The sequence below is a fragment of the Ochotona curzoniae genome, unplaced genomic scaffold (genome assembly GCF_017591425.1).
Source record: "Ochotona curzoniae isolate NIBS_2020 unplaced genomic scaffold, NIBS_Ocur_1.0 scaffold_2453, whole genome shotgun sequence".
Classification (NCBI taxonomy): domain Eukaryota; kingdom Metazoa; phylum Chordata; class Mammalia; order Lagomorpha; family Ochotonidae; genus Ochotona; species Ochotona curzoniae.
The window spans coordinates 22551353-22563746 of record NW_024467094.1 but is presented as its reverse complement, the minus strand read 5'-3'; the positions used below and the strand labels follow the sequence as shown (position 1 = coordinate 22563746).

The following is a 12394-nucleotide window of genomic DNA, read 5'->3' as shown; positions in this document are numbered from 1 at the left end:
GCTAGGCAAGGAAGAACCAGAGAGAAAATCTGCACACCACTGAAAATAAGGAATCCAGCATTACTAGTAGCTGAAAACCACTGGCTTGATCACAGACATGAAGGCTATGATCTCAGAGGTCTTTCTCAGTCAAATGGGAAATGAGGAAGGCAGGACAGCGGGTGAGGGAGCGGGCAGGGAGGCAGGCTGCCAGTGGAGAGTGACAGCTGAGTTAGGAGGCACCTGGCCACCCCGTTCCCGACAGAGGTCAGCAGCGGTCAGTCTTCAGCTGGGGTAATTACTCATTCATCCGTTCCTCCAACAGAACAACAGGCTGCGTGCGTGCCTGAGTCTCCCACGCAGCCGATCTGTGAGATTCAAGTTACAGCTTTGTTCTTGGTCCATCATCAGTTTTAGTTTCTCACCCTTACTGCAAGCCAAGTCAGCTTGGCCTCAAATTCAAAGGCATCAGTTCTGCTGCAAAAAGTATAAAGCTAATCTACAGAGAGAAGAGCTGGCAGAGGGACTACACCAGGTGTGGAGGTCAAACTCAGACGGCGCAGTCACACAGCAGAGATTCCAGTGTAACCAGCCCACTTGCAAGCTCAAACATCCAAGCAAGCCAGCTCCGAGTAAGCCCTGCTCCAACAATCTTTACAGAGGCTCTCACGTCATTTACAATTTCAAAGTCATTCTGCTTTATATGTAAAAGGAGTCTTTTATTTGCAATGTCCTAAAATTAAAGCTATTTCAAACCAGGATGCTGAGCTCTGGGATGGCCCAGACACTGCAACTAAGAGATGGCAAACACGATGCCTCGATGGCTCGGCAAGCCAGAGACGTTGTGTTTCTGCTGTGTTTCCGCTGTGTTTCCAGCTGTGCTTCCAGCTCAGGTCCCTTCGCCACACAGTCCTCAGGCAGGTGGGAGGCCACCCTCCCGCCCCTTGGATGCGGCCTCCCGCGGGGTCTGTGGCTCCTCCTTCAGTGTCTGGTCTTCCTCCCCCAAGGCCTGGGGTCCGGCACTCCCTGGTTCGGATTTCCTGGAACCGCGACCACCCTCGTGCTGCTGAGAAAAGCCGGCACAAGTCAGTCCCTTGCGGTATTCCTTCCTCTCTACCACCCTACCAGGCACGTTCTGTCACTGAGTGAGCAACTTAGCACTAACATCTCAGGCCAGATTCTACCACAACAATGGGAAACACGACAAAAAGTCCTACAGAACCAGTCTCAAAACTCCTCATGGTGAATCGCTTGTTCTAAGAAACAGCCATTACCACAAAACTCCAGGATATTCAATCTAACAGTATCAGAGCAGGAGCTTAAAACACAAGCCAAGGGTGGCAACAATACTTCTCAGTGTCGTACTCACAGTTCTTGGGCCTGTTCTGTGGTGTAGCAGGTAAAGTGGCCGCCGGGAACACTGAGTGAAGCTCGCTCTCTCCCTCCCTCTCTGTAACTCTAACAAGTAAATAAATACTTAAAAATACTCACAGTTCTTGCTTCTCCTACTCGTCGTAAAATGACACCTTCTGCCAACAAAGCCTTCCCTGTTTCCACAAATAACTTTTCTTCATCTGTTTCTCCAAGTTCCCGCAGCTCATTGTATTTCTCCACAAACCTGCAAGCCCAAGCGGTCACATCCTAGCTCTGTGTCAGGGCTGTCAAGTCATGCACCACGCCCTCCCCTAATGGCTCTTCTGGAAGAAACATCTGTTTCCTCAAGTGGAATTCAACACAACTCCCCCAACTGGTCACTTCACCGAAAGGGGCAAGGTGGGGGGAGCAGAAGGAACCGGGACCGGCACGGTCACTCACCGCTGACAGGTAGACTTGAAGTTTGGATTTAACAGATCAAAAGCTTTTGGCCCAGATCCATAGGCTGAATAAAACTTCCTAGAAAATACAAACACCACAACCTAAATCTCCAGTCGAGGGGCGCTCAAGAACAGAGCAAACGGAATGTGCAATGACTGCTGGCACCCAGGGGCAGGTCAGCAGGACCCGCACAGCCCGGGCTCAGCAGCCTTGGTTTTCCAATAAGGAATGCATCTTCATGGTAAATGTGTCCTCTGATCTGCTTTTCCAATAAAAATAAATAGATCTTAGAGAAAAAAAAATTGGAGTTAAAATGCGCACTTTGTAATGTTAACCTTTTTTTTCATCTCTTCTCATTTTATATGAAAGGCAGACAGAGTGCTCCTACCCTCTGGTTCACTCCACAACGGCCCACAGCCAGGGCCCCGCCAGGCTGAGCCAGGCCCCCGGACCCCACCCAGGTCCTCCGAGGGAGGGCAGGAACCCAAGCACTGGAGCATCACCTGCTGCTTTCCAGGGTACACTTCAGCAAGAGGCTAATTCCATCAGAGTAGCTGGGACTTACACCAAGCACCCCAATATGCGACGTGGGCATCCCACAGGAGCCTTAACCACTGCAACAAATGCCTACCCCCAAAATAACCATTCTTTTTTTTTTTTTTTTAAATTTATTTTGATTGCAAAGTCAGCTATATAGAGAGGCAGAGACACAGAGAGGAAGATCTTCCATCCGATGATTCACTCCCCAGTGATTCACTGGAGCTGAGCCAATTCGAAGCCAGGAGCCTCTTCAGGGTCTCCCACGTGGGTGCAGAGTCCCAAAGCTTTGGGCCATCCTTGACTGCTTTTCCAGGCCACAAGCAGGGAGCTGGATGGGAAGCGGGACTGCTGGCGCCCATATGGGAACCCGGCACTTTCAAGGCAAGGTTAACTACTAGGCTATCACACCAGGCCTGAGATCTCCTATTTAATTATTTTTTAAAGATTTGTTTATTTTTATTGCAAAATCATGTATGCAGAGAGGAGGAGCGACAGAGAGGAAGATCTTCTGTCCAATGATTCACTCCCCAAGTGACCGCAATGACCAGAACAGAGCTGATCTGAAGCCAGGAGCCTGGAGTCTCCTACACAGGTGCAAAGTCCCAAGGCTTTAGGCCATTCTCTACTGCAAAGGAAATGGGATTGCCAGGATACAAACTGGCACCCATATGGGATCCCAGAGCAAGGCAAGGACTTCAGCCACTACGCTATTGTGCCAGGCCCCCAAAATAACCATTCTTAAGGGAAAATTCAATGATACTTAATACACTCAGAATTATTTAAGTATCACTTCCAAACCACTTTCATCACCCAGGAAGGAAGCCCTCTGTTCACTGAGCAGGTAGTCCCCGCTTTCCCTCCCTACAGTTTGCCTTTTAATGTCTGAATGTTCTTAGAAATCATTCTCAATTGGTTATACAGATCGATTCCAGTCCCTGGCCACTCCTCTACCTCCTCTGTAGCACACTGTGGAGGAAACGCAGACGCGGTACTGCTGGACTGAGACATGTGTGTTTGTAATTAAGTATTCTCTTGCCAAATTGTCTTCCAAAGACTTTATAACTGTTACACCAGTAATATATGAATGTCTATTTCCAAATGCTTTGCCCAAAAAAACATTTTCCAAGCTTTTGTTTAAAAATTAAAAAAAAAAAAAATGAGTGGGGGGAATCCAGCACAATACCTCAGTGACTAAATCCTCGCCTTGCAAGCACTGGGATCTCATATAGGTGCCGATCTGTGTCCAAGCTGCTCCACTTCCCATCCAGCTCACTGCTTGTGGCCTGGGAAAGCAGTGCGGGATGGCCCAAAGCCTTGGGACCCCGCTGGAGGACCTGAAGAAGCTCCTGGCTCTTTGCTTTGGATTGGCTCAGCTCTAGCCATTGCAACCACTTGGGGAGTTCATCAGCAGACAAAATATCTTCCTGTCTTTCCTTCTTTCTGTAAACCTGACTTTGTAATAAAAATAAATAAACTTAAAAAAAAAGAAAATTAGTTATTGTTGATTTCTTTGCAGGGTAGTTACAGAGAGAGGAGAGACCGAGAACCTTCCATCTGCTGTTTACTCCCCAAATGGCCACAACGGCAGGTGAATCAATCGGCCAGGCCCGAGTCAGGAGCCAGAGCATCTGCAGATGAAACTTGCCTGCTTCTGCTTTCCCAAAAGCATCAGCAAGGCCCTGCTTATCAGTCTGAAACGCCCAGAAAAGTTACAACCTCTCTTGCACACTTTTGTTCTGATACACCTGGAATTTGTTGTAAGCCCTTAAAAATATCAAAAAACACCCCTCCAAAACACCCCTCAAGGCAAAGGCTCCATGAATTACAGAAATCCAAGGCATTTTGGTATAAACACTAATAATACTGGACTACAAACAGCAAGTAGTAAAATAGTCCACATCCCACAATGCCACCCAGAGAAGCAGGAATGATTTAATACTTTTGCTGCATAAATGAACACAAACACCCTCATCAAACATGTGATGGATCTGAGAGTGCTAAAACAGCATTTAATTCCCCCAGACCTCAGGGGCCACCCTGAGAATTTCCAAGTAAGAACAAACCTGCTCTACTACCTTAAAAAGGTGCTGGGGTTGGGGAGGGGTCCTTGAGCGAGAGGTGTCTAGGCCCCAGTGGAAAATTCAATGACTTCATAAACTCTGTTTGGGGCATCCAGGAATGGCAACAGGAGTAAAAGATGTGCATTCCCACCCAGCACTGGTCTCAACACCAAAACAGGGGTGCACACAGGCTATGGGGGCTAAGGCTCCTGAGTGCTCAACAAGAAGGCAGAAGGAAGGCCTCTCTGTCTCTCTCTCCTTCCCGCTATCTGCCTTTCAATAAAAATAAACACATCTTTTATATATATATAAAATCTTTTTTATAAGGGGGAAGGTGGCACTGTGGCACAGTAAGCTAAGCTTCAGCCTGTGGCACTGGCATCCCTTATGGGTGCTGGTTCGTGTTCCAGATACTCCACTTCCCATCCAGTTTCCTGGTTATGGCCTGGGAAAGCAACGAAGGATGGCTCAAGTGCTTGCTTGGGTCCCTGCACCTGCGTGGGAGACCCGGAAGACTCTCCTGGCTTCGCATCAGCCACTTGGCATGTGGGGAATGAACCAGTAGATGGGAGATCTCCATTTCTCTCGCTCCATCTTCTTCTTTCTGTAACTATACCTTTCAAGTAAAAACAAATTTAAAAATTCAAAAGTTTTTTTTTTTTTAAGTCTGCACTATTTTAGCTAATCAAGTCTAGTGTAGAAACCCAGACTAAAGAAACACAGTGTTTAGGACAGATTATTTTCACAGAATTCTTTGCACCATGTTGCTGATCAGGTCAAGACACAGAGCACAGGATGAATGCAAACACAACAAATGCTGTCAGTAATCACAATAATAATATATTTACTGGAGGCGTCCTTTGCGCGGGACACTAAACTGAAAACCTTATGCATTATCGCGTGAACCTTCCCAAAGTCACACAGCAGGGTCCGCTGTCTGGGGACGCGGGCTCCCAGGTGTCCACTGCCCACCGGGTCCCATAACCACGAGGACGTGGGCTCCCAGGTACCCGCTGCCCACTCCAGTCCTGTAACCACCCTCCCCGGGCGAAGACGTGGGCTCCCAAGCGCCCGCTGCCCACCGGGTCTCATAACCACGAGGACGTGGGCTCCCAGGTGCCCGCTGCCCACTCCAGTCCTGTAAGCGCCCTCCCCGGGCGAGGACGTGGACTCCCGGTGTCCACTGCCCACCGGGTCCCATAACCGCCCTCTCCCGGGCAGGTGCACCCTCGCGGCCAGCCGCCCTCCCGCCGTCCCGGGCAGTGTCCACTCACGCTCGCACGCGGTCCTCGTGGTACAGGATGTCCTGGACGGGCGCCCTGGCCTTGCCGTACCGCAGGCGAGGCCTCCGGAAGACCGGCTCCCTCAGAGGGGGGAAGGCGTCGTACACGTCGAACCACAGAGGCTTCTTCTTCAACACCCCGGCCCGCATCAAGTCCCGCGTCCTGGGGGCGCGGACAGGGTCGGCGGGCAGCAGCGGGATCCACCACCTGCCCTCCCGTCCACTCCACAGACCCACCTGACAGCCAAGCAGAGGGCGAGCTGCTGGGACCCCGGCCCCGGTCACCCCCGTCACCCCATACACCCCCTGTCACCCCATCATCCCCGATCACCCCGGTCAGCCCGGTCAGCCCGGCTCCGCGTACGCACCGTGAGAAGACGCTGCCCACCGTTTCTAGCCGGCTCCCAGCCATCCTGGGCGCCCAGGTCTGGAGCACAACCTGCCCTTACCGGAACCGGAAGCTGCTGCGGCAGGCTAAGGGAACCGAAGTCGCTGGCCGAACGGGGATTGTCTGGAGGCCCTCGGGAGAGCGGACCAGGCAGAAGCAGATGATAGGCCGATGGTGGGGCGACTGCTCGCGTTCAGACAGGAGCACTCGAGAGCCGAGCCCAAAGGAAGGGAGCGGCTGGAGCCAGGAGAAGCAGGAGGGGAAGGAGTGGTCGTGAAGATGCTTTCTCTGGCCCGGCGGCCGAGCTGCATCCTCTCCAGCAGGTGGGACTGCACGGGGAGGCCGCTGTTTGGAAGAGGCGGAGCAACCAGTAGGTTAGTAAAGGCCTAACTACTACACAGAAGGCAAACCCGAAACGGGGCAATCACTGTCCCAGGGACCCCAGGCCTCAGTCCCCTGCCTTCATCCTTCCCTTAGTGGGGCGTGGGGAGAGTTGGGGGGGGGCACCCGCACCTGCAGGAAAAGGGGTGCTGCCTGCACCTGGGGTGTCTTCCGCCACCCGAGGCCTCGTGGGCTGGCGCCTCCTCTGGGGAAAGTAGGCTCTCATGGTTAAACTGCTGAAAAATATAAACTGTGGGCCACACAGCCTTTGGCCCAGCGGCCTCACATGCTGTTGTAGGCTTTGCAACATTGTTGCGTCAAGAAAAAGAAATGCAACAAGTGGAAGTGATTGTTCATGTGCTCTGTGGATTCCAATGTACTGTTAATGGGTACAAGCCAGGTCCGTGTCTGTGAGTACCCGGGTCAATGTTCTTGATGGATGGTTCATGCAAAGTTGCAGGGAAGCCCTTTTCGTGGGTCTCCCGCCTGTCCGGGTTGGCGGGGAGTGGATGTGCAGAAGTTGTATGGAAGGATGGACACGTAGGACAGTGGATGTGGAATTACTTTTGTAGAGTTGGGCTTGTAAAGAGTTCAACTTTATTTGCAAAGATTTATTTTATTTGAAAGGCAGAGTTTTAGCAAGAAAGATCCTCCAGCCAGGTCTCCCACGCAGGTGCAGGGTCCCAAGGCTTTGGGCCATCCTAGACTGCTTTCCCAGGCCACAAGCAAGGAGCTGGATGGGAAGTGGAGCGGGGTACCGTGCCGCCCAGTAGTTGAACTTTTTTTTTTTAAAGATTTATTTTTATTATTTTTTATTGGAAAGGCGGATATACAGAGAGGAGAGACAGAGAGGAAGATCTTCCGTCCGATGATTCACTCCCCAAGTGAGTCAGGAGCCTCTTCCGGGTCTCCCACGCGGGTGCAGGGTCCCAAAGCTTTTTGGGCCGTCCTCGACTGCTTTCCCAGGCCACAGGCAGGGAGCTGGAAGGGAAGCGGGGCTGCCGGGATTAGAACCGGCGCCCATATGGGATCCTGGGCGTGCAAGGCAAGGACTTAACCACTTGCGCCACTGCACAGTGCAGGCACTGGGTGCTTGCCCCGCTCTGCACTAGCCTAAGAAGATGGCATAATGGATGTCAGGCCAGCCCTGTGGCCACCCTGCCCTTGGCCCACTGTTTGTAAGCAATACTCTCATAGGAACAGTGCCTGGGAGGTTGCCAGATAAGAGGGAGGCATTTCCCCACAACGGGACAAGCTGCTATAGCGAACAGCTCGAACATTAATGTGCAGGTTTCTAAGGCAGAGAGCTGCAAGCAGGGGGCGAGGCACTGGGTGCTTAGAAACTGGGCGTGGACCCTGGGTGTGGAGTCCTGCCTGATGTGGACTGCCAGCACATCAGCCTAGTGTTTAAAGTCTCCGTCTTGCGTGCACTAGGATCCCATATGGGTCCTGGCTACTCCACTTCCCATCCAGCTCCCTGCTTGTGGCCTGGGAAAGCAGTCAAGGATGGCCCAAAGCCTTAGGAACCCTGTACCCGTGAGGGAGACCAGGAAGAAGCTCCTGGCTTCAGATCAGCTCAGCCCCAGCCATTGCGGCCAATTGGGGAGTGAACCATTGGATGGAAGATCTTCCTCTCCATCTCTCCTCCTCTCTGTGTATCTGCCTTTCTAATTAAAAAAAAAAAAAGATATATAAAAAATTAAAAATAAATGGGAGATCTCAGTCCTTCTCCGTGTTACCCTGCCTCTCTAGAGATCAGGTGCGTTCAGGATGGTATGGCCGTAGAAGACTCTGCCTCTCTAAATAAATAACAATGGGAAATCAAGGTACCAGTGGTCCACATTGAGTCAGCAGAGCCCGGGGCCAGGCCTGAAGAGTCCTAGACCCCAAGGAGGCCAGAGCTCCTAGAGGGGGAGGGGTCCCCTCTCCACACTGGCTCCTAAGCCTCTTTCTAGGAAGTCAGCTCACTGGCATATCGGTCCCCAGCACCCCCTCAGTGCCCAGACCTGGGCCTTCATCCCCTAAGCTTCTGTCTCCCCCAGCTGTGTGTCCTGACTGCTCCCAGGGCAGAGTCTGTCTAACAGGGCCTCTTTGATGGCAGGACCCAGGGCTCTCACCCCCGCCTCCACACTGGGCCTGACATCTTTCTGAGAGGTTTTCCCGAATAACATAGATGGATGAAGACACACTGGGAGAATCGGCTGCGCTCCTCCCTCCATACACCCAGTGTTCCTCTTCCCTAATCCCACAGGAGGGGGCTGGCTGGCGGTAACCCCCACCCCGCCATGCCCTGAGCTCCACCTCCAGGTAGCTCTCTTGCTCCATGCCTTGGCCCTCAGCATGCTGACCGTGAAATGGAGCTGAACCCAGAGCCTGGCACGGTGCTGCGTCATCAACACCCACAGAGGGCTCCAAGCAGGCCTGGCATGTGGCAGCTGTCCAGGACACATGAACCTGAGGACAACGACACTGACTTCCACTCAGGGTCACCAGTACCCCCCGGTGAGACCCACCTAGAAGTCTGCAAGTCGTGTTTGCTGAAGGCACTTTGTAAAAGCCAACAGTGTGACTTCATATGGGGAGCAGGACAGACTGTATCTGAAACCTTGAGTTCACAGACTCTGGTGCTGGGACCGAGGTCAGACTGAGAGCCACGGTCTGCGAGTGGGCAAGAGTCCAAGACCAAGGTCAAGGCCTGCAGACAAGGGTCCCCCACGCAGGACTGTGTGCTTCCGGATATCCTTGGGACATTAACACGCTGACTTCTGTTCATGGTTCACACTGTTGCTTTCTGATCCTCATTCATTACCAGCACTGGCTGGCTAACATCAATATGGAAGGTAGTTGTCAATGTTTGTGGCATATTGACTCCTGTAATTTGATTCCCTAAGCAGGGCAATAAAAGATGAGACAACAAGCCTTCTAGGTCACCCTCCTTCCTCAGAGAAGGGGGCTGCCCACTTTTGTGTCTATCTTGTGTCTCTTTCTTGCGTCATTTCTTATTTTCTTTGTTGCATGTTGTCCCATCTCCAACCCTGGTCATGCCGCTGTGGGGCAGCAGAAATGTTCATGTAGCCTCCCAGTCTTCACCCCCAGGAGGAGCAGGCACTTTCTGCCCACACCTGCCCCGGGAGTACCACCTTGGCTCCTCACACCAAGGCAATAGAGGCAGCATTCCTGCCTCTGTTGGCGGGATCGCTCTGGTATCTGGCAGCCCATCATAGATGGAGGCCCCTAGAAGGCAGGCATTTCAGGGGTGCTGTGGACCCTACGTTTCCTCTGGAAATCAGGGCCACTTGCTCTTCTGCACACATATGAACCACCCGGGACCATGGGAAGGATACACCACAACTCCAAAGGCCAAGGGGGAAACCTGAGCCTCCATATTTCTAGCAAGTCAGCAGACTGATGCCCGTGTTACCTGGGTAACCAACTCACCCACTCTGCCCTGGCCTAGCCCAAGTGTTAAAAGTTCGGTGTCCAGGGATACCAGAGCAGCGGGTTCCTGCATCCACACTACACTTGAATACCAAGGTCATAGCAAGGCATGCTCACAATTCCACATTCCTGAGTCCCTGGAATAATCTGGAAACGACACCTGACTCCAGGCGTCATTCTTCAGGCAGAGTGGATGCTTACATAATCCTAGTAGCTCTTCTAAGCAAAATAAAATTTGTTTTGCAAATTTTGCAAAATGCATTGCTATGTGGACTAAGTAAGTACATTGCATTCTGCCCTACAGGTGCTCAATCTGGGGAAAAGGTATTGGGTCTTTTAGGGGCCAGTGACTGCCACTTCTACAGGATAGCCACCAGGGGGCAGTAGATTGACACAATCTTCCTCAGGCTGTCCCTCCCCCACGTCCTCCCCCCTCCCAGCTCCAGAAATTTCCAACTCTTCCTCCCGCTGGCCCAGCTGGCTCACCCGTGAGCTAATCTGTGCTGTGATCATGGACATAAGGAGTTCAGGCATTCCAGAACCAACACTGGCTGCCCCGGTCATCATAAAGTTATTTTTGAGCAGTGGCCCTTTCTGAGCTCATCAACCTGTAAGGGGCTCTGACCCTGACATAGCTTAGTAGTTAGGCATCGGCCCTGGAACTCAAGTGCAGCTCCGGCCCAAGCCCTGCACTGGTGGTGGGTGTTGGGTAAGGACGGCAGCCTGTCTGGGCGTTGGGAGCACCTTGTTTTAAGTAACCACTGTGGGGATTCGGGAAACATCACCTACCCAGTGCCCCCAGAATGACTTGCACAGGAGAGCACCAGCCCACATCTGTCTCCTCTCACCAACCAGGTAGTCCAAGCCAATGGAGGGAGGGTGGAGTCTGTGGCAGTGAATACCAGGACACCGGCAGGTCCCAAGATCCTTCCTGTTGGGCCTGAGCCACGGGGACTCCCAGCACGGAGGGCAGGGGCTGCGTCATACCCCGGATGACTCCCATTGGCATGAAGACACTGGACAAATCTGCGAGTGTCCCCTGGTGGCTACCTGGAGCCCCATGTTCCCAGATGAGCACAGAGTCTGGGGCAGGCGGCTGGGACCATGAGCTGGTACACGGGTGTCTTCTGGGGGGGGGGGGGGACAGGCTTTTGCATTCTGTTATCCCTGGTCCCTTCAATCTCATCACGCTAACAGGCAGTCCCTGGCTCTCCTGCTCGGCCGCATGCTGGAATCCCCTGAGGTTTTGCCATCCGAGTCCCTGGTGAAACCAAGTCAATTTGACCAGCCTCTCGGGGCCAGGGCACACACACTGGAGATTGCCATGCACAGTAAGTGTGAATGCCAGCATGGCTGAGAAGTGCGTCTCAAACTTCCATGTGCGTGCAAGGCACCTGCAGAGGGAGAATGCATGCTGACTCAGTAGGTGTGTGCACAGCCTGACATCCCGCACATCTAACCAAGTCCCTCGTCGTCCCGATGTCCGACAGCAGTGCTGTCGAGCTGCGGGTCTCAAGCCTGGGCAGGCATCGGCAGCCTCTGCAGGGGTGGAGCACACACCCCGGTTTCAGGCTGCACGGATGTGGAAGGGTCTGATAGCATGCATTTCACCAGCTCTCCAGTGACGGCAGCGCTGCCAGGGCCTGGGGCATGCCCTGGGCCCGCTGGGCTGGAGGCGCCCCTAGTTCTGCGGTCCTGGGGAAGCTACTTGGCCTTTCTGGATTACCATTTCATCATCTATAGAAAGTGATCATGGATGGCTGGGCAAGATGGACAGGGTGAATCAGAAACAGACTGCATACTGTGCTGGTCCTTGCTGCTGGACGGCAACTGGATTCCACACAGGGATGAACGTCTGGGGAAGGAGTCAGGGTGCTGCTCCACACTCTATCAGATTCAGGCACCAGCTCCACCCTGGAGTCCAGCTTCCTGCTGATGCAAACCCCAGGAGGCAGCAGCTGATGCCCAAATTCTTGAGTCCCTGCCACCCACATGAATGGAGCTTCTCTCTCACCTTAGCGTGGCCCAGCCCAGATGTTGTACATATTTAGGGAGTAAAACAGTGGGTGGGAGATTTTCTCTCTTTATGTCTGCCTCTGTATCTCTTCAAATAAAATGAAAATAACTTTTCAAATGTTACAGCCCCTGGGTTGTTGATGTAATTGGCCTGGGGCGTTGAACATGAGGAATTTTTTCTTAAAGGTGCCCAGGTAATCCTGTTCACTCAGTGCTAGGTCCTGGCCTGGTGGCTTGGCACCCTCAGTTACTTTGCGTTAGAATCACAGATTGCTGTGCTCACCCCACACTCTGGTTCAGTGGCACAATGGCATTTCTCACAGGTTGCTGGCAGTGCTGGCACCACACTCCGGGAGCTACTCTAAGCCACGGGCTTCACAGAGTGCAGCAGAGTCAGTTGGGGGATAACTCAGTTTGTCTGCAATGGCCCGTGTATAGCATCACCACCTGTTCAGGCATGCCACTGGAGGAATGCACTGCGTGTGACTGGGAGTG

The 12394-nt window shown here is 52.7% G+C and overlaps 1 protein-coding gene across 2 annotated transcripts; it reads right to left on the bottom strand.

Annotated features, from left to right (window-relative positions):
- Positions 1 to 406: 406 nt before the first annotated feature.
- MRPS23 (mitochondrial ribosomal protein S23) lies at positions 407 to 6194 on the bottom strand. 2 transcript variants are annotated; one of them, XM_041001185.1, is made up of 5 exons: positions 6045 to 6194; positions 5669 to 5839; positions 1795 to 1872; positions 1471 to 1597; positions 407 to 1042 (listed from the first exon to the last, which is right to left on the bottom strand). In XM_041001185.1, the coding sequence occupies exons 1-5, from the start codon at positions 6086 to 6088 to the stop codon at positions 893 to 895; spliced, it is 570 nt and encodes a 189-aa protein (XP_040857119.1). In that variant the 5' UTR covers positions 6089 to 6194; the 3' UTR covers positions 407 to 892. The 2 variants fall into 2 exon arrangements, with proteins under 2 accessions (XP_040857119.1, XP_040857118.1); XM_041001184.1 differs by having other exon boundaries at positions 407 to 1045; positions 6045 to 6187.
- Positions 6195 to 12394: the final 6200 nt, after the last annotated feature.

Bases quoted from the DNA above. Each gene is read 5' to 3' on its own strand.
- MRPS23 (XM_041001184.1), bottom strand. From the start codon at position 6,088: ATGGCTGGGAGCCGGCTAGAAACGGTGGGCAGCGTCTTCTCACG. The intron at 5,840-6,044 runs GTGCGTACGCGG...CCGCGCCCCCAG, and splicing joins GTGGGCAGCGTCTTCTCACG to GACGCGGGACTTGATGCGGG. The intron at 1,046-1,470 runs GTGAGTATTTTT...GGCTTTTCTCAG, and splicing joins GAGTAGGAGAAGCAAGAACT to CAGCACGAGGGTGGTCGCGG.